The 26,062-nt window shown below is 35.2% G+C and overlaps 3 protein-coding genes across 5 annotated transcripts in view; all 3 read right to left on the bottom strand.

Moving 5' to 3' along the window:
* The window catches only part of LOC109055997 (solute carrier family 41 member 2-like), a 51,966-nt gene extending 50,369 nt beyond the window's left edge, over nt 1-1,597 (bottom strand). For both annotated transcript variants that reach the window (XM_042721759.1, XM_019073186.2), the window contains exons 1-2: nt 1,458-1,597; nt 101-720 (exon numbers count right to left, since the gene is read on the bottom strand). In XM_042721759.1, coding sequence (XP_042577693.1) covers nt 101-598 — 498 coding nt within the window. In that variant the 5' untranslated portion in view covers nt 599-720; nt 1,458-1,597. The remainder of the gene's footprint in view (nt 1-100; nt 721-1,457) is intronic.
* A 3,392-nt stretch (nt 1,598-4,989) lies between these two features.
* On the bottom strand, nt 4,990-17,386 carry LOC109056022 (mitochondrial 10-formyltetrahydrofolate dehydrogenase-like). Of its 2 annotated transcripts, XM_042721757.1 has the most exons (22): nt 16,896-17,386; nt 15,158-15,302; nt 13,206-13,440; nt 12,292-12,457; nt 12,080-12,181; nt 11,871-11,960; nt 10,534-10,668; nt 10,311-10,436; nt 10,130-10,221; nt 9,329-9,596; nt 9,132-9,259; nt 8,774-8,924; nt 8,616-8,686; nt 8,412-8,517; nt 7,490-7,577; nt 7,165-7,258; nt 6,958-7,057; nt 6,773-6,871; nt 6,517-6,682; nt 5,444-5,549; nt 5,138-5,337; nt 4,990-5,047 (listed from the first exon to the last, which is right to left on the bottom strand). In XM_042721757.1, exons 1-22 carry the CDS (start codon nt 16,941-16,943, stop codon nt 4,992-4,994), a joined length of 2,772 nt encoding a protein of 923 aa, XP_042577691.1. In that variant the 5' UTR covers nt 16,944-17,386; the 3' UTR covers nt 4,990-4,991. The 2 variants fall into 2 exon arrangements, with proteins under 2 accessions (XP_042577691.1, XP_042577692.1); XM_042721758.1 differs by lacking the exon at nt 16,896-17,386 and having other exon boundaries at nt 14,989-15,296.
* An 831-nt stretch (nt 17,387-18,217) lies between these two features.
* Nucleotides 18,218-25,464, bottom strand: LOC109055996 (sorting and assembly machinery component 50 homolog B). Its single transcript, XM_019073185.2, has 15 exons — nt 25,294-25,464; nt 24,992-25,102; nt 24,526-24,627; nt 24,065-24,152; nt 23,580-23,686; nt 22,561-22,691; nt 22,355-22,442; nt 21,511-21,639; nt 21,347-21,418; nt 21,099-21,185; nt 20,909-20,979; nt 20,010-20,077; nt 19,738-19,884; nt 19,211-19,352; nt 18,218-18,915 (listed from the first exon to the last, which is right to left on the bottom strand). The coding sequence occupies exons 1-15, from the start codon at nt 25,312-25,314 to the stop codon at nt 18,870-18,872; spliced, it is 1,410 nt and encodes a 469-aa protein (XP_018928730.1). The 5' UTR covers nt 25,315-25,464; the 3' UTR covers nt 18,218-18,869.
* Between the last annotated feature and the right edge of the window lie 598 nt (nt 25,465-26,062).

Raw genomic sequence — 26,062 nt, 5'->3', positions numbered from 1 at the left:
TGGATAATCATATTCAGTTCCGCAAAAGAAAGAAAGACAAAAAGGTTTGGAAACCACATAAAGGTGAGTAAATGCTCCCTTTAAAGTTTCAAAAACTCACCTGTACTATATCCAGTACAACTCCGGCCGAAACCGTCCCGAACCCAGCTAGAAGGAAGGGCACCAGTATCTGTAATGCCATGGCGAGGGGTGACTCTTTGGGCATATTTCTAGTTGCCTGCTGCTGCCCTTCCTCTTCGCTCTCCTCTTCCTCATCGGCCTCTTCTCCTGAAAGCCTGCCCTCCGGCAGCATGGGCTCCGTCTCCACAAAGCGTCCATCTCCGGCATCAGACAGGCTGATGGACGTTCGGCTGCTGCGGTCCGAGTGGCGGCGGGGCTCGCGGTGGAACCCGTTTTTGAGGGACTCTGGCTTGGGTGTGCCGAGGTCCACCATGGCTAGCCGCTCCTCCTGTAGTGCAGTGTAACCAGCAGGTACCATGGTCTGAAGCAAGGAGGGTATGGGTCTGAAAGAGACGGAGCTCCAGGCTCCTCCAGCCTGAGCTGCCAGACTAGGGCCCAGGGAGCTGAGCACAGCGCCCCCTATGGTTCGGAGGCTCATATTGCAGACAGGAACTATTTGGGCTCATGGCCCTCTGGACTTTGAGAAGAGCAGCAGATCAGCAGAAACAGCAGGTGGCATCCATAACAGCTGTGAAGAAGCTCTGACAGTATCGCAGTGACCTGATAGAGATAAGCACAGAGGAAATTCATCAACAAAAGTGTCACATTCGAGGTCACACTATCATTATAAGTTTTCTTTTAGTCTGTCAGCAGCAGTTATTTGATCTAGATGCTGAACTGGCAGTCGTAGTGTTTAGTACACAGTATAAACTTTATTTACTTAAACATCAATTACTAAGTACTCCATACTTGGGACTAACTTCTGAACCCCTTCAGTATTAATATTTATAGAAACGTATAGAAACATTTATCTGACAACTACAAAAAAAATTTAAATAATAATAAATTGCAAGATAAAATTCACAGAACTTATAAAACATACAGGTAATGAACAAATGCATCATATAATGCGTTCAGAACAACACATTATTATGCCTGTAAGTAACTAATCACATATTCTACTGATATTATTAGAGATATAACGTAACAATATTTTATGATGAGGAGGCAGGGAGAGGACAGGATGCATTTTCAGTTGGACAAACTAATTAAAAATGTCTGATTTGTTAAGTTTTTATGGTTTATGATTATTAAAAAACACTCAATTGTATGTCTAAACCTTTATAGATGACTTGTGCATTGGAATCACCCCAAAACATCCTATTCTCCGGCTGCCTGATGGTAAACATTAAGAATGCATCATTTAAACTGCGAAGCCTGGACGAATGGAACGAACGCTTTATTTTATTTAAACAATCTCTCTGAAGGGTTAAAAGACAATAAAGGAATGTATTTACCGTGATATTTTAGTTCCGTCGAGACCAGCTTCTGCTTTTTCCCTGCTCGCTAGACTGGAGCTCTGTGACAGCGGCGGCGCGTCATCACTGCCGCGGGAGCGAGCACGCATTTCAAAATAAAAGACTCGTGAGATCACCTTGAAGCACATTAAAACTTAAATAAATTAAAACACATCATACGCGTTTTCTAATATGCTTTAATTTACAAGTTGTATTATTTCATCCTTGTCCGACAAGAATGTCATCAAACAAGCATGACAACCTAAAGTCCTGCGAGGTCCGATTTAAAACAGGTAATGCCAGATAATTAAGAAAAAATGTTAGCAAGTTCACAACACAACCTAACAATAAAAAATAAGAGATAAAGAAAGAGATAAGAAGAGATAAGGAAATAATGTAACAAAAAAAAAAAACAAAAAAAAAAAAACAGGCAATTTAAAATTTTCATCTTTGAAAATGCAATTTTATTAATTTTATACTGTTAAACTTTATTAATTTAATACTATTAGTGACTTGAGGTTCTACACTAAAATTTGTACGTTATTTTATTTTATTTTATTTTTTTTATCGAGTTTTGGATGATGTTGTGCAGCACGTACATCTCGTCTAACAGATCAATTCAGAAACCTTCTCTTATCGGATCAGGTGTAATTCGTTTTGCATATTTGTGATTAGATAAAATTATTACGTTTCTGGTTTCATTTATTAGGCGATTCTTCAATTTTCCCTTGACTAATTAAAAACTTTATAAATGTAATTTCTTTAAACTGTAATTTAAAAAAAAAAAAAAGCTATCATAATAATAATTAAATAACCAATAAAGCTTTAGTCATGGTCTTAATGAAAACTTAAATACTTGGTTTTTCCATGTTGTGTGTTCATTTTAGAAAACTAACTAGAAGTCAACTGACAAGTGAAAATAAAAATGATGTTTCTAAATTAACATTTGACCAGTTGAGAAGAACTACTCTCAAATCATAATGTAGAAATGTAAAAATTAAACTACATCACAGATGTGTTGTTAGCTCTTATTTGCATCATAACCAAATATAATTTCGGGAACACCTAATCATAAATGAATTGTTAACTTTGATATCTCCAGAAATCCATGAAAAATATCTGTTGAACTCTGGGTTATCTTTAATGCATAATTAAGCTATAATCTATTAAATACGAGTGTATTGTTTCTGTGTGCTAGTCTTGGACAAGTTGCAGAGTTTCCTTCCCCAAGTTGCCCAAGCCAATGAGTCTCTAAGACAACAGATGGACGAGGCTCCTGCTGCTTTCTTTGACATTGAGAGTGTGGAGGATGCAGAGAAAATCATTGCGATAGTGCGTCTAGTCTCACCACTAGCTGTAATTCATCTTAACGCGTCTAAATATAACAATATTTCACTTATTCCATAATATCAGATGTGTCTGCCTTGCAGGACGTGGCTCTGGTTGAACTGGAGGATTCAGACAGCAGCGAAGAGGATGAGGATTATCCAAAAGGTGAGTGATTAAAGGAGTAGTTCACCAAAAAATGAAAATTTGCTGAAAATGTACTCATCCTCAAGCCATCCATGATTTAGATGAGTTTGTTTCATCATCGTAACAATTTGGCATAACATAACAAGCTCACCAATAAATTTAATGTCTTGATGGATTTGTTTCTTACAAACATGCAGCTTTTCGCTTCATGAGACATTGATTGCTGGACTGGAGAGGTGTGGATTACTTGTGGATTATTGTGATGTTTTTATCAGCTGTTTGGACTCTCATTCTGACGGCACCCATTCACTGCAGAGGATTCATTGGTGAGCAAGTGATGTAATGCTAAATTTCTCCAAATCTGTTCTGATGAAGAAACAACTCATCTAAATCTTGGACGGCCTGAGGGTGAGTACATTTAAAGAAAATTTTTATTTTTGGGGAGACTAAAATTCACCCTTTTTATGTTATCTCAGTCGAGTAAAATGAATTGTATTCTGGCATGAACTATATTGAAAGTTCAGTGTTTCAAAAAAGAAAAACAAAGTTTTTTTAGTTCACATTCTTTATTGTAAAAATGGTTTCCCGACGCACCTTACATTTTGTTTGTAGTTGCTATAAAGCTGAAATACTGTTGTCTGTAATGACTGTTTGGCAATATGACACTTCAAGTGTGACTGACAGTTTATACAGAACCTAAAATATCTGCATATGATAACATTTCATCTTTTGTCAAATGCATGTCATTGCTTGAAGTGTTCATGCATCATGAATCTTCAGCAACAGATATTTTCAGTCATTTTAACAAGAATGTGTCAGAATACTTCACATTGTACTGAATTCAAGAGTAAGCTACTATTACATATTTTCCCATCAAGCATGCCCAATATGTATGAACAAAATAAATAACTTCCTTTCAAAAAGAATAGTGAGTTTATATCATTTCCCTTTGTCTGGAATGCAAAATTAAATATATAAAATAAGACAAGTTGTCATATCCTCTAATAAAATATATACAGTTATGCTAATAAAAAGGAGTGATGTGAAAATGCTATGCATAATAAAAACCCTTGGGATGTACAAATATGGTAATACAGATTTCATAAAGTGGCAGTGATGCAACATGAGTATTTAATATAAGACTAGAAATGTAAAACTAAAGACTGTGTGTGTGTAACTGGCTGAATAGCTTAAAAACTGAAATATGCTGAGGCCACGAACAACACCCTTTAAAAGTTTGGGGTCAGTATTTTTGATAGAAATAATACTTTTATGCAAGAATGCATTAAATTAATGTAACGTGACAGGAAAGACATTTTAAGTTTCCAACAACTGATATAAGAAAGAAATATTTCATGAGCAGCAAATCAGCATATTAGAATGATTTCTGAGGGATCACGTGACACTGAAGACTGGAGTAATGATGCTGAAAATTCAGCTTTCCATCACAAAAATAAATGACATGTTAATATAAATTGAAATCGATATTTCACAATATTACTGTATATTTGATCAAATAAATGCAGCCATGGTGAGACTTCTTTCAAAAACATAAAATCTTGCTGACCTCAGACTTTTAAACAGTTGTGTAAATGAGCCGTTTTAGGAGATTTTGTTGGTTACTTGGTTTCAGCATCACGCAGCAGTTTCATGTTCAGCGTGGACAGACAGATTACTTGTCTCTGGAAACATGATTAGGAAACGCTCAAGATCATTGTAGTGTTGTGGTTACTTCCTGAAACTGATTCAGTGTTATAATTCACTTTACCTCAGTATGATCCCCATTTACTAAGTTAAAAACAATGCTTGATCTGATTTGTGGGTGATTCTGTGTCCTTGGCTCCACTTGGAGGTCTTTTGCCATTTTGTCCATTTTTAAAACATTGTTAGCCACTGGTGAGTCAGCATTTGTCCCACTCTAAACATTTCCAGAAAAAAAGGGCGATAAAAAACGTAGGCACATCAGTGTAGTCATGACAGGAAATGCTTTTCCTATTAAACCTGTTTCAAGACAGTCCGGCCACTTCAAGCTGCAGTCACGGGCCATGCAGTCTTTTTCATTCAATACTCCACCGTCACAGCTTTAGTCCGCAGGTACTCGTGCAGGGCTTCTTCACCTGGATACACATGCACATGGTCCTCATGTTCATGAATCTGGTTTTAAAGTGATACAGAGTAATGATGCAGTGTGTTTTGTTCACTCTTACCAAGGTCTTTCCCAAACCCGGACTGTTTGAAGCCTCCAAAGGGAGCCGCCACATCGGTTTTGTTGTAGGTGTTGACGAACACGGTTCCCGCCTCCAGTCTCTCGCTCACGTACATGGCCTTGTTGATGTCACGGGTGAAGACTCCGGAGGCCAGGCCGAACTCTGTGTTATTGGCTCTGCTCAGAACTCCATCTACATCACTGATGAGCATCAAACAATCATATTACATGTTGTTCTAATGAGCTCCTGCCTTGCAGGTCTGACTGCCACAAGTCCTCCTACTAAGGTCCAAAAAAGGCAGCTTACCCATCTTTGAATTTGGATACCACCATAACAGGGCCAAAGGATTCCTCTTTGGCGATGAACATGTGGTCCTCTACATCTGTGAAGACTGTGGGCTCCATAAAAAAGCCTGTAAGCATAAATAGGCAGATATGGAAATGGAATAACTAAATTATTAACTAAAACTACTAAAAATTATTTTGGCAACTGAAATAAAGAAACTTTGAAAACATAAAAGAAAATTAGAAATGCTGCCTGAAATAAGTTTAAGTACTTAAAAGACTAAAACTGAAAAAAAAAAAAAACTAATAAAAATGACAAAAGCTCATAAAATGACTAAAATTATTAAAATGATTACTAATTTAAAGTAAAGACTATGGGATTCATACAAAAAGCCTGTAAGCATAAATAGGCAGATATTAGAAATTGAAATTAATAACTAAACTACTAAAAATATTTTTTGGTAATTGAAATTGTTGAAATAAAACAATTATTAGTTGAAACATTGAAATTTAGAAAACTTAAAAGAAAATTAGAAATGCTGCCTGAAATAAGTAGTTAAAATGCTAAAACTAAAACTGTAAAGAAAAAAAAAACTAATAAAAAAGGCAAAAGTGCATAAAATTACTAAAATTATTAAAATGAAAAAGCTTAAACTTCAAAAAAAAAAAAAAAAAAAAAAAAAAAAAGAGAGAGAAATGGTGCTTTGGCAGCTAACTGAAAAAACTTAAAATGACTAAAAACTAAAACTAAATTAAAAAATATAATAATAAATATACAAATATAAAAAAACTTAAAAATAAATTACTTAAACTGTAACTAAAATTCAACACTTGAACTTAAATGAAAATGAGAAATGGTGCCTTAAAAGCTGACTGAAATAAGTTTAATAATACTGATAAAACTAAAACTGAAATAAAATAAAGCTAAATATAAAGAACAGAAATATATTAAAAACTAATAAAAATGCCAAAACACATAACAAAATCAGTACAACTTAAAATATGATTAAGTGTGACCAAAATGGCCTTTTTTACATTCAAAAAAATTAAGATTTATATAATGAATAACATTCACAAAACAAACTGATGTCTCACCTTGTCTGTCCACCTGCCTCCCGCCATACACCAGCGTGGCCCCCTCCTTCACCCCGAGCTCACAGTACTCCACCAGCTTGTCCAGGTGAGCCTTGTGGTTCTGAGGTCCGTGATCTGTGGAGCGATCCAAAGGATCTCCAATCTTCATCTTCTTGATTTCCTCAACCTGAGCACACAAAAACACACCAGTGTGTCATCATCTAGCAGCAGCTCGCTGGCTTTAATATACAATCAGTGTTCGAAAGGAAACACGCACCACTCTCCTGATGTACTCGTCATGAATGGACTCCTCAACAAACAGCCGGCCTGCAGCAATGCAGTTTTCTCCCTTGTTGAAGTACACCGAGCTCATGCCCTGCAACATACACACAAACACACAGTAAGCTCAAGATGACGATGATCTTGCATCTGTACCTTTTGACACTAGTTGTCTTCTCTCACCATTCTCACTGCTTTGTCCATGTCACAGTCGCTGAAGATGATGAGGGGAGATTTACCGCCCAGCTCCAGAGAAACCTTCTTCAAGTTACTGACTGCACAACTGCAACAGAAACCAGAGAAAGCATCAGCTGGAGGCTCTTTCAAACCATATAAGCCATATATGACATATTTGAGTATATCTATAGTGTTGACTTGAATGGGACTCACCTTTTCATGATTTGTTTGCCTATGGGAGTAGAACCTGTGAAACCCAGCTTACGGATATCAGGGTGATCAGACATCCTCTGCCCAACAAGACCACCTGAGAGAAAGTTAAGTGATAAATAACACTGATCTTATATCAGTGACAACATGATTCCTTAAAACTTTTTTGTATGGAATAAAAATGTGCTTTAATAAACAGACACGCTGGACATTTCTGCTTTTGAACCTTCTTTGAATGTCTTGTCCCATAGATTTTCATTATGAGTGCATTACTGTCAATGAGATCTGTTTGTTTATATAACTCGAAATATGAGTCGAATCCTGATACCTGATCCTGGTACAATGTTGATGACTCCTTTGGGAATGCCAGCTTTGACTGTCAACTCAGCAAACTTCAGCGCGGTTAGTGGAGTTACCTGGAAAAATCAAGAGAATTTATGTATAGTTTGCATCCAGTTATTCTCTGTTTTTTGGAAAGTAAATAAATCATCTTTTTGTATATCGTTTCTATATTCAGTTGTTATTTATTTAATAGTATTTGTACTTTAGTTAAAATAATAGTATATGTATTAGTTTATATTGTATCAGATAAAATATACATTAATATAAAAAATATAAACATAAAATCAGCAAATTTCAGTGTGGTTATTGGGAAAATATAGAGATAATATCAAAAGAACTAAGAATATAGTCTAGTTTGTATCCAATAGTTTACGTATTCTCACACTAACTGCACTGATATTTACTGAGTTGATCTTTGTATTTTTATATATTTACTTCAATGTATATTTTTATACATATGTATATTTTTTATTTTTATATGTGTTATGTTTTAATATTATACATAGTATTTATACTCAAGAAATATCAGTGCAGTTAGTGGGAGAATTAGTATATTTTGTGTATTTTTGCGTGTATTGTATATATATATATATATATATATATATATATATATATATATATATATATATATATATATATTTATTTTTTTAATATATCTTTATGATTATTTTTTATTTATGCAATGGTATTTTTACTTTTTAAAAAAATATAGTAATGGGAGAATATAAAGAATATCAAAATAATTAAGAGTATAGTCAAGATTATTTTCAGTATTATTCTTTTGTAAAAAAAAAAAAAAATCTATATATTTAGCTTTTTATTATTTTGTATATTTATATAATTAATAATAAAGTTAATTAATTGAATATATATAATATATATAACTAATAATAGTTTGTGTGTTTTACCTGAGCAGGTTTCAAGACGAGTGTGTTTCCCGCCGCCAGACAGGCTGCACTCTTCCATGCCAACATCATAAGTGGGTAATTCCAAGGAATCACTATGGCACACACACTGAGACAAACAAACACCATCTTACACATTTATGCTTATCAAATTTGCATACACTCACACACACACACACACACACACACACACATTTAATCACTCACCCCAGAGGCTCTTTCTTTGTAAAGGTGAGGTTGCGATTGGGTCTGGCCTGATTGATGGGTATAGTTGAGCCCTGTGAGGAACAGGACATGATGCGTCAGTGACAGGAAAATATCAAATGAAGGCCTGCGTGAACACACACACACACACACACACACACCTGGATCTTGTCACACCAGCCAGCAAAGTATCTGAACGTCTGAATGGACATGCCAACGTGTGTCTTCAAGGCCAGAGTATAAACGGCACCAGAGTCAAGCGTCTCAATAGTTGCCAACTCCTCCTGATGTTCCTCCATCAGGTCAGCCAAACTACACACAAAACAAGTCCAAAAATTCCCATTGTGTTGCAAATAAACTATGTCCAACAGGAAGTTCTCTGAAAAATCTGTTCTAGGTCACTACAGTCATCGCATTGTATTACTATTTGTTTTGCAAATGAGTTTGGCTTTTCATATCTATGTCAAATATTTGCTCAGCCGCTCAATTAAGTCAACAACACTCTCTAACACATCTTACCGGTAGAGCAGCTGTCCGCGGTCACGAGGGTTCATCTTACCCCAAGGTCCGTTATCGAAGGCTTCTTTGGCTGCACTAACTGCTCTGTCCACATCAGCCACGGATGCATATGACACCTTACAGATCACCTGAAACACAACACAACCATCAGTCATGCCAGGGATGAGTTCATGTGTGTTCGAGATGACTGAACGTACCGAACCATCTGTTGGGTTCACAGTGTTGTATGTCTTTCCATCTTCGGCATCTTCGAAGTTGCCGTTGATGAAACACTGATGTGGCATCTTCACTGTCATGTTATTGACGTCTTTTGTCACGTAGTCGATGAGCAGCTCCTCCTCCTGGTCTTCTCCTCGCAGGCGGCGGACGAACATCTGGATGAAGCTCTGGAAGGTGGTGGCCATGTAGACATCCTCATTCTGAAGCTGAACTCCTCCGCATTTCTGCTTCACCTCCTCCACCAGTCTACACCAAACAATCACAATAACGCAGTATCCACCAATAATGTTCATAAAGGTCAAATTCTTCAAAAATAGTTGTCATTTAGTTTGACATGACCATTTTCAGCCCCCTTACAATTAAAGAAACTGTTTTTACTAAGACTTTAATATGTAAATGATCTCTGTTATGATTGGCTATTCTGTTTGTGTGTGAAATGAACTCAGAATCAACAATTATGTTGATTGTGATTTAAATATCGCAACAATTTCTGGACATTTTTGCCTTTTAGTTTCAGTGTTATAATTAAGTAAAATGAAATTTTTTACAAAACTATTAATAGTCAGTGAAACAAAGCTGAAATAAAATATAAATGTACGATAAAAAAAACTTAAAATTAGAAATGTTGCATGGAAACTAAAAGTTTAAATAGTATTTTACTTTAATAAAAATGACTAAAACTAGAATTAAAATAAAAAAAAATACTCTAACACACTATAAAATATTAATAAATACAGCATATAAATAAAACTAAATAAAGAAATGAAATTCAGACCCACCTGACTACATCCATGGAAGCAGCTCCAGACTTGAAGAAATCGGTTGTGTCATCAATAACTGGAACATTACTCAGAATACCTTTCCAGATCGCCTAGACAAGTATAAAACAACATGAAAAATGACATAATTGCTCGAATATATGCATCAATACATTTCTGAGGCACATAAATATACACATACCCTGATTTTCTCCGCCATTTCCTTCTCATCGTCTGTGAGATCCAAACTGGCGTCCTCATCTGACGAGAAGTATTTGGATGCAGGAATCATGTTTCTATCCTCAAACTGCAGGTTCTTCACCTGGAGCTGCACAGTGATATTGTAATAAAGCAGTTAATTCTCTTGAATTTGTAGCACAGACTTAGCACAGAATGCATTAGTAAATAAAAGAGCAGAAGCTAACCGCTTTTCCATCAGACCCAAACAGAATAAGCCCAGATTTGGCAATGAGTCCAGGCTGAGACGCCCCTTCCACCTCGACTGGTTGACCTGCGGGCACTGACCCGCTCAGCATCGATGAGCTGTACAGCGTTACTGGCTATACAAAAGAACACACATTAATATACAGTAAAAATATTATTAGTTATAACATTAAAGTAAACATTTTAGTGCTGTCAAATGATTAATCGCATCCAAAATAAAAGTTTTTGTTTGCATAATATATGAGTGTGTACTTTGTATATTTATTATGTATATATAAATACAAACAGACATGTATATTCTTAAGAAAAATATGTTTATACATTAAATATATTTATATATAATATAAAATATAATTATATATACATGTAAATATGTGACCCTGGACCACAAAAAATTGTATGGGTCAAAATTATAAATTTTTCTTTTATACCAAAAATCATTAGAATATTAAGTAAATATCATGTTCCATGAAGATATTTGGTAAATTTCCTACCATAAATGTATCAAAACTTAATTTTTGATTAGTAATATACATTGCTAAGAATTCATTTGGACAACTTTAAAGGCAATTTTCTAAGTATTTTGATTTTTTTGCACCCTTAGCTTCCAGATTTTCAAATAGTTGTATCTCAGCCAAATATTGTCCGATCCTAATAAACCAAACATCAATGGAAAGCTTATGTATGATGTATAAATCTCAATTTCGAAAAATTGAGACTTAAGACTGGTTTTGTGGTCCAGGGTCACATATTTTCAAAATACATACTGTATGTGTGTGTATTTATATATACATAATAAATAAACACAGTACATATACATATATTATGTAAACAAAAACTTTTAATTTGGATGCGATTAATCATTTGACAGCACTAAAAATGTTTGATACCAAATAAGTAGACTGCCCTACAAAGAAGCCCTTTTACTAAATTATGAAAAACATAAAAATTGGTATTTATTCAAGACTTATTCATACTATGTAAGTTAAATATTTAGCATGATTTTCTAAAGATTTACACAGATATTTAATTTAAAATGTATTATTAATTTATTATTTTTAATTTGCAATAGTTTAAATAACAAGTAATATTTTTTTATTTGAAAAATTATTACATTATTTTAATATATAATATTTACATTATATATCAAAATATTTATTGTATTATATTTTACTAAAGTAGAAATTTAAAATATACATTTTGTAAAATATAATATGTATTTATATATGTAATTTCTAATATGCATCTTTTTGTTATGGTCCCCTTATTGGCCCCATTTTGATTAAGATTCAAACAGACTATTGTTTAGGAAATGCACCTTTCCATCAATGACAACCCAGGCACCCGGAACTTTATCATGACCACGGATCCAGTTATGGATGACCTCTGCTGGCTGAGCCATATTCACCTGGAGAAAGATAGGCAAAGACAGTTAAAATGATCTTGACTTCCTGGACCTTCTTTGCTTACCTTTGAAAACCCCAAGCTTAATTTGGACTGAATAACATAATTGTCTTTAGGTCTCACCTTAGCATTAGATTTCTTTTGGATTCCCTCATAGCTGGCTCCTTCTTCAGACTGAGGGATCTTTGGAGCTTTGCCATCTGCAATGAGCTGTACAGCTTCTACCTGTTTGAACACGATTTGGAAGTCAACTCAGATTCATGTACCTCATAGCAGTCAAAATCTAACATTTAGTTTGCATAAAAAGTGTTTTTGAAAATGTTCTTCATAATTACCATAGCCTTAATGCCCTCTGGAAACAGAAAGCGGTTATAAAGTGTGTCCACTGTATCGTTGGGCTCTACTGGACATTCCTGTTGAAGCAGGATAGGGCCGGTGTCCAAACCATCATCAGCCCAGAATATACTAAATCCTGCTTTCTTATCACCCTCAATTAGTGTCCTGCACACACATATTTAAATCCATTTAATTTAAAGGAATAGTCCATCCAAAAATGAAAAATTTTCTAAAAATCTACTCACATCCGGTCATCCAAGATGTAGATGAGTTTGTCACTTCATCAGAGCATTACTTGCTCACCAGTGGATCCTCTGCAGTGAATGGGTGCCGTCAGAATGAGAGTCCAAACAGCTGATAAAAACATCCACACCAGTCCAGTCCAGCAATAAATTCAATAAAAAGCTGCATGTTTGCAAGAAACAAATCTATGCATCCGTAATAAAGCTTCACATCAAAATCTACCAACTAACTGTTTTGGACTGTTTTGCTTGTAAATGGTGCTTAATCTGTGCATGTTTCTCTCCCGATTCAGACTAGACGAGTTTTTCACTGGAGAAAGTGATATTATAAACAGAGTACTCATACTTTAGCAACAGCCTAAAGTTAAACATCTTGATGGATTTGTTTATTACAAACACTCAGCTTTGCAGTGATGGACTGGAGTGGTGTGGATTACTTGTGTATTATTGCAATGTTTTTATTATCAGCTGTTTGGACTCTCATTCTGACGGCACCCATTCATATCCATTGGTAAGCAATTTATGTAATGCTAAATTTCTCCAAATCTCTCCTCTGAAGAAACAAACTCACGTACATCTTGGATTACCTGATGTGGGTGAGTACATTTTCAACAAATTTAAATTTTTAGTGTAGTAATAAAGAATTGGTAATTTTTTTGGTAAAATCTCACCAGTTAATGGCAGAGGCTCCTCTGTGTCTAGGCAGGATGGAGGGGTGATAAATGATGGAGCCGTGTTTGGGGAAGTCGATCACATTCATGGGGATGAACTGGGAGCAGAAGGGCATGACGTTCAGCTCGGCGCCCACCGCTTTGTATGCCTCCACCACCTCTGGGATAGGCTTACCCTTCACACGCCACCGTGGGAACTTAAACACCGGCGTCCCATCCTTCTCCGCCACCACCGCTGAAGGTCAGAGAGAGAGATTGATTCTGAGAAGTTATATAAGGTCACACCTGGCATATTCACACTTTACTGAACTTATCAATCAATATGCATACTTACCTAACTGACCTTGTCTTTTATATCTGAATCTATAAATGTATCAGTAATAAACTGAATATTATCACTGTATCAACTTCAAAGGACTTAAGAGTTATAGTACCCTGGGCACTGTTCACCACCTCAATACAGTCATTAAAATGACAATCAGGATGTTATGTAATCATGATTTGTTGGAGATGAATCAAAAAGTAACAATTCAGAGTGCTTTTGAACTCCATTTCAACTAGTTCTACATTTCAGCCTGTATAGACAGCAGATGTAAACAGGAATGGAGTTTATTATGTTTTCACTTAAAGGTGTAGTTCACCCAAAAATCAAAATTCTGTCATCAATTACTCACTTTCCACTTGTTCCAAACCTTTACGAGTTTCTTTCCTCTGTTAAACACAAAAGATTCTTTGTAGAATGTTGGTAACCAAATAGTTGACGGTGGCCATTGACTTCCATAGAATTTTTCCCACACTATGGAAGTAAATGTCAACCGTCAATTGTTTGGCTACGAAAATTTTTTAAAATATTTTCAACAGAAGAAAGAACCTCATACAGGTTTGGAACAACATGGTGAGTTTCATTTTTGGGTGAATTATCCCTTTAACTTTATACTGTATATGTACATTTCTATTTTATTAAATGTACAGAATAACCCTGCAACTTTTTCTACAAAAAAAAAAAAAAAAAAAAAAAAAAAAAAAAAATGATATTAGTATGTTTTTTTTTTTTTGTTTTTTTAATGTTATTATATTTTAATATGTCATTTCATGTTGATGAAATGCAATAAAAAAATTAAAAATAAATGTGTGTATATACATATACACCTATAATAAAATGTTATAATTATACTTTTATAATTACAAATTATTATGCATTAATAATTTTATTGTAATAAAAAATGTGTGTGTGTGTGTGTGTATATATATAAAAAAATATATATATATAATTGTGTGTGTGTGTGTGTGTGTGTGTGTGTGTGTGTGTGTGTTTTTTTATTTTTGTACTTATCAATATGCATGCAATTTATAATTAAATTATTAATGCATAATAATTTTTATTTTAATTATGAAATATTATTAGATCATTAAATATATTTTAAATATTAATTAAGAGTTTTCTAAAACATTTTTTGGGGCACTCAACATAGGTCAATGGTATACTGATGAAATGAGTGAAGACCTTTACCATCTGTAATTCATACAAACTCTTGTAAGAATGATGGTGTCTCCTCTTTGTTCTCACGTACATCACAAATGTGGTCATTATGCGGGATATACTTCTCCTTCTCTGACCAACACTGAACTGCTCCTGCGCCTCACGCAAACATAAACACTCACACACAGTTGAGCTGTGAGCCAATGAGCTGCTTAGGCATGCAGCATTGTGACTGAAATAGGACGACCTCACTTCCTCTAAGTGTTCAGTACAACAATGACGGCCTTAATGTTATCCACAAACCTGATCATTTTGATTAGAGATGTTCAAAAGAAGGGGGGCTTTCTCATTTTCCTGTTCTCCATCTTTCACTTCCACTTCTGTGACACTTCCCAGCCCACATGACACCACTACAGTAACAAAAAACGGTCAGTGCTCTACTCTATCCCACCCCCACCCATCTGAGACTCACCCAGGGGGTCCGCCTTGCCGTCCTTATCAGGAACTGTGAATACACCCACCACTTTATGGCCCTGCTTGCGGAGGTTTGTGTACACTTCCTGTCCAAACAAGCTCTGGCCAATCAGGGCCAGCTTCAGCTTATTTTGGTAGTAAGCCTGTGAGAAACAGTATTATAATGTTAAAACATTAAATATATGATTCACTGTAAAGTGTCACCGACATTAAAATATGAAACATAATCAGTTTATAAGTCCAATTACATAATAGGACCCTTTGTTTTAAGAAAACAACCATTGCTGTGACCTTCATATTTACCAGCTGTTTAAGTGTTCAGTGTATTATGGGTCAATGTCAATAAATAGCAAAGTCAAAAATGATTAAAAGGACGACATATGGTTTTAAAATATAAAAAATTATATTATTATTGTTTTGTTATTTATTCATATTTGAATAAATAAGAAATTCAGTAAATATTCAATAAATACCAAGAAATTCAGTCATTTTACAATCCTTCAAAATACTTTTAATTCAAATAATGATAAAAATATTTTAACATATAAATAGTATATTTTATTATTGTTTGTATTCTTAGATTTTTTTATTGTTTAAATAAATAAATAAATTCCAAACTACTTATACAAAGAATTTCAGCCCTTTAATAAGACTTAAAAAAAAAATCTTTCAAATGACTTTTATATAAAAATGATCATGATAAAAATGAGGACATTGAATTGTTTTAAAATATAAATGATACATTTTATTATTATTGTTGTTGTTATTATTAGTTTATTATTGTTTGAATAAATAAAATATTATGCCAAACTATTTATACCAAGAATTTCAGCCTTTTAATGTTTTTTAAAAAAAACAAAAACAAAAAAACAATCTATCCAAAGACTTTAATTCAGAAATTGTTATTGTCTGCATGAATGGCATTTTTTGTATTTTTTTTTTTTTTAAATAACTTTACAGATCTCGACTTAAAGGAGCACAACATTGTTTGTTTCATTTCAATGTATTCCGTTCTATTTTGCATTGTTATTATTATTCGTATTTTATGTTTCATTAAACATCTTTTAAGTCTTAATCTTTGTTTTGTGTGTGCATATGATGTTTTGGCAATGTTGTATGCAACACAGCCATACCAATAAAGAACTCTGAAAGTGTGCTGCACAATGGGGCTCAAATGAAAGAGACACAACCAGCTGAAGCATTGCTTACAATGCAAACATGTAGTGAAGTTTATTATGGATTGTCATAGCAAGATTATGCATGCAAAATGTTTATCTATCAATGCACATGTGATCTTAAGTTCTAGTTTGTGTTCTAGTAATAGTGACATTAGTAATATGATTCTCGCCCCCTGCTGACGCAACTCTCCACGGATCTGTCCACTGGAAGTAATCCGACGAAGCAACGTGGCAAACATTAAATCCCAAGCCGGTTTAACTATATAGAACCCTATATCTAATTATTACATGCATATAGTGTCAATATGTAGCGAATTAATACACAAGTGTAACACCTACAACATAGCATTAAGATACTGGGTTATATCAGCTGACAGCACACTTACAATAACTATGCATGGGTAAACCCTGTATTACAATGTTATTTAAGAGTTCACCAATATTTAAAAAGTTATTTTAAGGTCTATGCATGTCTGTCATCAATACCGCACATTTTTCCCGTATGCATTCATTCATATCTATGGCAAAATCAACAATGCAGAAGATGCGATTACTCACAGAGCTCGAGGAGAATTTCCTTATGATCGTGTTCGCCGTCCACAACATGGTGAAAATATGAGAAACACTTAAAGAAAGGTTACGTTTGGAGTCCGGGGTGGTGGGCTGGGAACATGCGGTACTGTAAACTCACACCTGCGGTTCGCTGACTGACTGTATGTGGTCAGTGTGGCAGCGGAACCAGACTGAACCGACTCGAGTTCAGTGCGTGCGCGCTCCCGGGACATACGTCACGGGGCCTATTCATTTAGACAGATGCGCGTAACCGTAGGAGCGTAACCGCAGTTATTAATGTTTAATAATATTATTAATAACAAAGGAGATCTGAGGGGTACATGACGGTAATTGTAAAACTTTTTTAAAACCAAGTAAATAAAATGTAAGCAATAAACCGAAGCCAATATGTTCTATTAATGTAGGACATGTCAAGGGAGCACACAATAAATTGTATTAGCAACACTAAAACCTTTAAAAGTAAAGCTTCCAATCAATCTCCATTACTTTTAAATTCATCTTACAATTTATTAAAATTGTACAAGTCTTAAATCAAGATGCATTTACATCAGAAGCAAATTTTTTCTGTGAAAAGTATTAAAATGAAGCAAGTTTATGATCAAAAATATTAACTTGATTCAAAGAGGAACGTTTTCATACCCCTTTGACAGATATTTGTTTTTGTTTTAAGCATAAACCCACCTAATTTTGATCAGTTTCCAAGAAAACAAGACATTGTCTTCATTTAGCATCTGAAGAAAATGATTTTTGATTTATTTACGTTGTAGATGTGTAAATATTTAATTAGCAAAAATCTATACTAAAACACTTAGTAAGATATTCATTTTTTGCAAAGTATGTAATGCAATTTAAGATTTTCTGCACTGATTTAAGACTTTTAAGGCCTTAATTTGTGGAAGGGTAAAATAAAATGATATTTGAACTCACAAAACTCTTCATCCAAGAACATATCAGATTGCATTATTGTAAGTTATCGGTTAAAACAGGGTGTGTGTTTGGTCCTCACCTCAAGGTCAGTTATTTGGCTCAGGAGGGATCCTGCAAATAGTCTGGACACATTTCTGTTTACTTTTCCATGACAGATATCAAGCATGATCTGCTAGTTACCTTTGACAGACAGAAAACAGCTCTAATATGTGTGTAAGTTTCAATCTCATATGTTTTATCCTTCATTCTGTATGAGCCTGTAATTATCTTTCAATTAGTGATTCATGTACACGATTGCCATGTAAAAGTATGTGTTTGACAATTAAATTTTAGCCTTTTAAGGCTTTTTTTTTAATGATCACAAAATAAGAATAAATACATCAGGGAACCAAAAGGTTTATTTTTGTGCACAATAAATTTTAAGTCAGAAAATAATAAAAAGTGTCCCAATTATAAAGCACTGCTGGTGGATCTCAAAAGGGGACTCACTACAAATTCAGTGAGGTCAGTTTGAATCAATTCACTTACCTAGCTTGGCATTAGAGGAGAAAACTGACTGAAACATTAAACAATTAGATTTAAAAGGAAAAAAGGTGCTTTGTTCAAGTAAAAATGGCTACAGGATAAATGCATCATTCTTCATTCTCATAATTCTTCCAAGGGTTTCAACGCAATAGCAGGGGCTGCTTAAATTATAGCACATATGTGAGTGGACGGAGGTGTAGATTTGAATTAAATCTCTGGTTTATCAGCTTGATCATGAATAATCTCTAAAGCTCTCCTCATTGGAAAAAAACTGTAAAAGCCTAACTATTTTAGCACCTGCAGTCTCCTTGCAGACTGGATAAGGTTTCATTGTTGTTCACTAAACCCTGGACTCTTATTCAAACAGTGAGAGATATGCAGGAAAACTAAGTATTTTTTCTCTTACAGGTACAAAAATGAAGTGCATCCTCAAGAGTGCGCATGCAGGAGGGATCCCTCAGTTCAAAATCCAAAAATCGCTAACAGCAGGACGGCAGTTTTACGAGATCACAGGAAACGGATGCCTGCTCCAAACTGCACACCATCACATATTCTGTCAAGAAACAAAAAATCCATTTAGGATTCAAATCGTTGATTACATTGCTTTGCAAAGAGGTAGTTTTTAAAGGATTCAGTTTGACAGAAAGCCCACAAGTCAATCGAAAGCAGAACAAACACTGTTTTTTTTTTTGTCAAGGCCATCATTGTTAATTCAAAACATCAGACTAAAAGGTAGAAAATGAGTGGTTTGGCTACAAAAAAGTGCTTATCTTTATTAATAATTCAAAACTGCCTTTATTTTGCCAGTGATTCAGTATGAATGTGGTTCAGTGGATGTGTATATGTACCTGTCTCCGCTTTGAACACCCATGGGGAAGCAGTAATTGAGTTCAAGCCGAGCAATGTTTCCCAGTCGTAGAATTATTCCTGCGCCGTAAGACCATCGGATACACTCTGCTAGCTTCTGCAGATGTGCGTGTGGTCCCTCTCCTACACAAACATAACGCATAATGTCAGGCTAAAACTACTGTAAATCGAAGAACAGGGTGATTTAAACAAATAGTTTTCATAATACTCAGCCCACTGTAGTCTCTAAACTGAAAGAGTCATAGTAAAGTTTCACTGCAGCAACAGCATCAACATGTGGACAAAATGCTTCATTGCATATATTCTTGTATCTTAGTGTATATCGTTTTTAATGTATTTTTAGTTTTACTGACTGAAATTTATTATAAAGTTGCATGAAATTGCATGATTTAATTTTGTTTAATGTTTATTTCAAGTAACGGAATTTTAGTTTTAAATAACAATAAGCTGCATTTCCTGCATTTTTCTAGACTAACAAATGACAAGTTTTCGATAAATGACTACTGACCGTAGTTAAGGTTGCAAAGGTTTCCAGCATTAAGGAAGAAGTGTGTTCTGAAGAGGTCGGCCAGGCCGCGTTTGTTTGAGCGGAAGGGGAGGGGCGTATACAGGTGAAGCCCACCGGCCCAATACGCTTCCCCACCCAGATAATCACCTGATCAGGTAAGATTTCAAAACAGAAACAAACATTAAGAAAACTATCATTAAGAAAAAAATTTACATAAAAAAAAGACAAAAATGTATATGCTGTATATTCTATTTTTTTTAATACACCTTTACCTTCACTCTGAGGGCCTATACTGTACATGCCAAAACCTCTCACACTGGTTGGGCCGCCCAGGTAGAACCTGACATAAAAACACATCCACAATGCAATTTGTAAAATGCTATAAACATGTTCAGGCTGGTTCGCGTGTTTCTGAGAAGGTGAGGACTGAAGGGATGAGAGCATCTAATTCACGTCTAAATTAGCAAAATTACTTACATGTCTTCAGTGAATGGCTTTTTAATTGAGCAGAGAGTGATTTTATCATTATAAAATGTTTCTTTAGAACTGTGCTGAAACAGGATGGCTTTCATTAAACTGAATAATCCTTTACCTAATTTGGTATTCCCAGTCAAAAATGATGTGCCTTTTTAAAAATTGCTTATAAATCTCGTATTAGGCATTATTATCACCAAATCTTGGACTTAATTTTTCATTGACTTATTTTCTTTCAATAAGCACAGATTGTATGTATCTTTTTTAACTGACTGGTCTTAGGCCTCTTTGATCTAAATTGATGCACCTCGGTTTTTGAGCACATTAATTGTGGATAATATTGCCAATGTTCACTCAATAACTGAGGTGCATGATCTGAGATCAATGAGGCTTACAATCAATCCAAAAAGAAACACAAAACCTGTATCAAGTGAAAGAAAACAAGTTGATAAAAGACTGAATCCAAGATTTGGTGATAGCATGAGAGATTTATAAGCTTTTTTTTCATTTTTGACCAGAAACACCACAAGTGTAAGTTTTAGTCTTACTTAGTGATACCACTAACTAGCATTTTCTGGGTCAAAATGACTAGAACACAACATTAGAGTGAGACATAATTATAAGTGTGAGTATTTTTTTTGTAACCTTTAAAAAAACAATAAAGCATCCACTGAAAAGCAATTAAACAAATGCACACCTGTCAGCAATGGAGGTAGGCTGACCCCCAAGAGGATAGATCATCCCTCCCCATAAAGATGCAGATAACACCTATAAGATAGAAGCACTTCAAATATAGCATCCTGCTGTCTGTCAAAGGCAGTTAAAGCATGACAGACAATGTCAAAACCAGAAAAATCTATAACATTATATTAATCAAGACCACTCACCGATCCCCAGATAAATGGTTTGTTAAGCTGCAGCTCAACGTCTTCTTTGAGAAAGCTGGCATCTCCACCGGTGTATCCTGCCAGCTCCTAAACCACCAGAGCGAACACAAGTATTGTTTAACAGTGACACTAAACCTTCTCCAGACAGTTTTAATCAGTGATGGACACTGTGAGGCAAAAGTAATGATGAGCGCAGAAACACAAAACAGCTATTGATATGTTCTGGGCTGACGTTTAAGTCCACACACCTGGCTGATCCGCAGTAAGGCACCTCTTCGAGGCAAGATGGCAGAGTTTCTGGTGTCTATTATCATGGTGTGCTAGTGTGAGACAAGAAATCTGTGAAATCAGTCATTAGTCTAAAACCAGGGAGCAAAAGCAGTTGGGATTAAGGCAGCGGGGAGCAGCTTACAGAAAGGGCGGATTTAAGAGTGTGGCCACTCTCCTCTCTCACAGCAAAGGAGGCGCTGCGGGCCAGACATCCCAGTTCACGCCACACGCCCTCCCATTTCAGAGTGTGATCCGTCATCCACAGAGGGAACTGCAAGACACATATCGCAATATATCTTTAAGTACTGAAGAAACAGTTCACCCAAAAATGAACATTTTTCCATCAAAGATTTGGAGAAATTTAGCATTACATCACTTTCTCACCAATGGATCCTCTGCAGTGAATGGGTGCCGTCAGAATGGGAGTCCAAACAGCTGATAAAAACATCACAATAACAATCAACTCGGGTCCAACAATTAACATCTCGTGAAGTGAAAAGTGCATTGTCCAGTGAAAATGCAATCTTGTCTGAATCAGGAGAGAAACATGCTCAGATAATGCACAGTTTATAAGATAAAATAGTTTGGAACAATTCTGAATATGTTGGTGGATTTTAATGCAAAAGGACAACAAAGAAAGGACTTTTCACTGGAGAGAGCGTTATTATGAATTAAGGATTTGCAATTTAGCCAGAAGCGACGGTTTAAAGTTAAACGTTTTGTTTCTTAGAAACACACAGCTTTTCACTTTACAAGATATTAACTGATGGACTGGAGTCGTGTTGATTATTGTAATGTTTTTATCAGCTGTTTGGACTCTCATTCTGACGGCACCCATTCACTGCAGAGGATCCACTGTTGAACAAGTGATGTAATGTTAAATTATTCCATATCTGTTGTGATGAAAAAACTAAATCATCTACATCTTTGATGGCCTGAGGGTGAGTAAATTTTCAGCAACTTTTTACTTTTTGTTGATTTCTTACATTGAGCTCTGTAGAAACTCCCCTGTCCGTCTCTTTTAGAGAGCTCCACGGGAACTGCCCGGTGACTTTGTACAGGTTTAGAGTGAAGCTACACAGAGCAAAGACATCAAGTTGTTAAATATCTATTCAAAATCACTGTTATGTTTATAGTTCAAAAGTGAACACACTTCACCTTTAAAGCATAATTTTGTTTACAAAAATCATACTTGCGTTCATAAAATCCCGACTGTGGTTTAAAGAAGGACATGCCGTATGACGTCTCCTTAGTTCCATAGGAGAACTGAAAGGTGAGCTTCTCTCCTCGGCCTAACATGTTTGGAAGTTTAACGCCCAAGACCTTGAGAGGAACAAACACACAAATGCAGTAACACAAACTGACACATTATATAGAAACTATACACAAAAACCGAGAGTTGGTGATAATAAAACAATACTCCATACTGACTGAAAATATTATTAGAAACATTATTCATATTGTTATTATTATTATCCATATTAAAGATTCTATTTATTTTATTTTTTATAGTCTGAATGGAGATCTCATTTGAGAGTAACTGTGTCTTAACCAGAGCTGTTTTAGTATTATTTATATATAACACATATTTTAAATGAGCTTTTATTCTTATATGTGACCCTGGAGCACAAAACCAGTCATAAGTAGCACTGGGTATATTTGTAGAAACAGCCAAAAATACATTGTATGGGCCAAAAATCGTTAGGATATTAAGTAAAGATCATGTTCCATGAAGATATTTTGTAAATTTCCTACCGTAAATATATCAAAAAACTTAATTTTTGATTAGTATGCATTGCTAAGAACTTCATTTAGACAACTTAAAAGGCGATTTTCTCAATATGTTAGTATATATATATCTATATATATATATATTTATTTACTTACTTACTTACTTACTTACTTACTTACTTTTACTTACTTACTTACTTACTTACCACCCTCAGATTCCAGATTATCAAATAGTTGTATCTTGGCCAAATATTGTCCTATCATAACATACATTAATGGAAAGCTTATTTATTCAGCCTTCAGATGATGTATAAATCTCAATTTCAAAAAATTGACTCTTATGACTGGTTTGGTGGTCAAGGGTCACAAATTTCCAGCTGCCATTTTTATTTCAGGTTTTTCAATTATTTTAGTTAGTTGTCAAGGCAACATGGCAAGGGTAGGATGCAAAGCAATATATGTGTGTGTTATGGTTCTTACCATACTGCCTTCATTGTTTCCAACCATGGTATTATAACTGCCAGTAAGTCGTTTAAGCTCAGTCACCTCAAATGTTACATCGAGTCCATTTGGCAGCGCGTCTGCTCCTAAAGAGGAGATCAAAGAGACATTGTACAAACACCATCATAGCTGAATGTTAAGGCATAGTGGACTCCTCTATAAAGTTAATAATAAAAAAGATCCTGCAAATATATTTATTATGAAGCCAGGTTGAATTTCTAAATTTGTCTCTCCTATATACAGTATATGCTACAGATCTAATACTGACAATAAAAAGGCTGACCTTTAGACCTATTGCTCTTCTTTATGAGTATGTAAATGAACTGATGTAGGTTAGTATGTAGGAAGTCAGGGCTAGACAGCCTCTCTGAGGGGAATGCAACAGCTCAGTCCAGAAAAACTGGACACTTTCCAGTGAACGGTCTATAGATGAATCAAGCATTAAGATGTTTTGGACATAGTACCTTCTGAAATGTCAATCACCACCTCCACTTCTCTGAATATGCCTAGACGGAGCAACCTCTGTCTGGCCTCGTGGGATTTTCTCATCACCTGTGAACACACTGAGCTTGTTACCTCATTTCATAATTAGTGATCGAGCAATATGTGTTTTTTTTTAATATCTATGGCCAATATAATGTTGAAATGTTTCATACAATTTAATGACAGATGTAAGATGTGCTTATTAAGTGTTTTACATTTACATTTATCAGACACTTTTATTTAAAGGGAAGTTATATCCAAACTGTGTCCAAATTATAAAATGGCAGAAAATGTGCAATATCCATTGACAAGGCCATTGCAAAATTTACGAGGTGGGATAAACCCTTCTGTTAATCGGCTGAACTGGATGATTTGGGTCTATCACCGCTCATAACAACTTAACCAGTCCTAACAAACATTTTGACCTTGACAGCTCACTTACTTCAACCAGGTTCCTGGCAGTGAAGACATCAGAGATTTCATAGCCCAAGTAATCCTCTTTAGTTCTGCCCAGCCCTTCAATGTTGACATGCTGTACAACAACCTAAATGAGAACAGTCAGAGATGTCAAAGTGTGAGACTGCAGATTTTAGACATGGTACCACAGTAATACCATGCTTTTGGACATGTACCAAGTACTTGATGCAAATACATGAATTTCAGTACTACTGTATACTGGAAAATACTATGGTAGCATTACCATCAGATACTATCACTGTTTTATTGTACTTTTTCTTAGGTTGGTCTAGTCTGATATAAAAAGTGGTATATTCATGTTCACCAAATTCATGCACCACGACATCTAACATGGTATAACCATGGTGCATATCCAAAAAAGCTTGACAGCTCAATTTTACCAGTATAAAATATTTTTAAAAAGAACTCAGTACGAGTTTAACATAACTTACATCTTTATTTTCTAAAACCTCTTGTTTAGTTTCTTGCACCGCCTCCATCACGTCCAGATCATCTGGGTTAACGCCCAAGTCTCGCCCATGCATGGGGTAAGAATCCATACTCTACAAAAGAAACATGACCAGTTTCGTTTTTTTGCACATACACAGCCATATCCAGTGGCACTTGCGCGAAGACGCATTGGGTAGATTTCTGTAACAATACAATAACACGGAAAGCAAGCAATAAACCTGAACACAAGAGGTCACAGACAAAACAAGCATATTTCACCCCGAGTCTTTAGGAAAACATTTACCCGTGCGTGCACTGTCCCCATTGCTAGTGCAATAATATCCTAAACGTACTGAAGCCGCTCAGCTGATCGTGGGAATGTAAAATATCGCACTATAATGAAGCAGTGAACCCAACCCCCTTCAAGGAGGACGCCATGACACGCAAATACTAGGCGAACCTGGACGGCGATTAGCTAGAATGATGTGACGTCGTATATAGTGGGCGTGTCCTTGTAATGTGCGCCGCTTACGTGCCTTTGCGTTGCGCGCAACGCGCGTTCAAATGTGGGACAGTGGAAGTTGGAGTGCGTCTTTCTGACCATAGATATATTTTCTGACCCTCAGAGAGACACAGCTAGGAGGACTAACATTACGACAGTTTGTTTTGTCTATTTTGTAAACTTACTATCAAAGACAGGCGTTTTGCTGATAATGCGTCAAAAATGTCGTTTTGGTGTAACGTTAATGTTAACTTATTCGGCTATTACAGTTACAAAATATTATTTCTTACTTTAAAAGACACGGTGGTATTACCAGGTTTTTGGGATATGTTCTGTGATACTTTTTTAGTGTCCTACCTTGATAACTTATGGCCTACCAAAGTATATTAATATGCTAATCATTCGTTGTATTTACAGGGCTTTTATGGTCATGGAAAAACAAAAAAAAATATCACGGATTCAAATGTGTGATTTACAGGCCTGGAAAAATAATGTAATTAGTGTAATCTTATCTTTAAACAATAATCTAATCATTGGTACAATCTTTCAAAGTGACAGAAATGAGAAAATA

This window comes from Cyprinus carpio, chromosome B4 (assembly GCF_018340385.1).
Source record: "Cyprinus carpio isolate SPL01 chromosome B4, ASM1834038v1, whole genome shotgun sequence".
NCBI classification, from domain to species: domain Eukaryota; kingdom Metazoa; phylum Chordata; class Actinopteri; order Cypriniformes; family Cyprinidae; genus Cyprinus; species Cyprinus carpio.
Note: the sequence above shows the minus strand (reverse complement) of the source record. Positions and strands in the feature narration are given on the sequence as shown.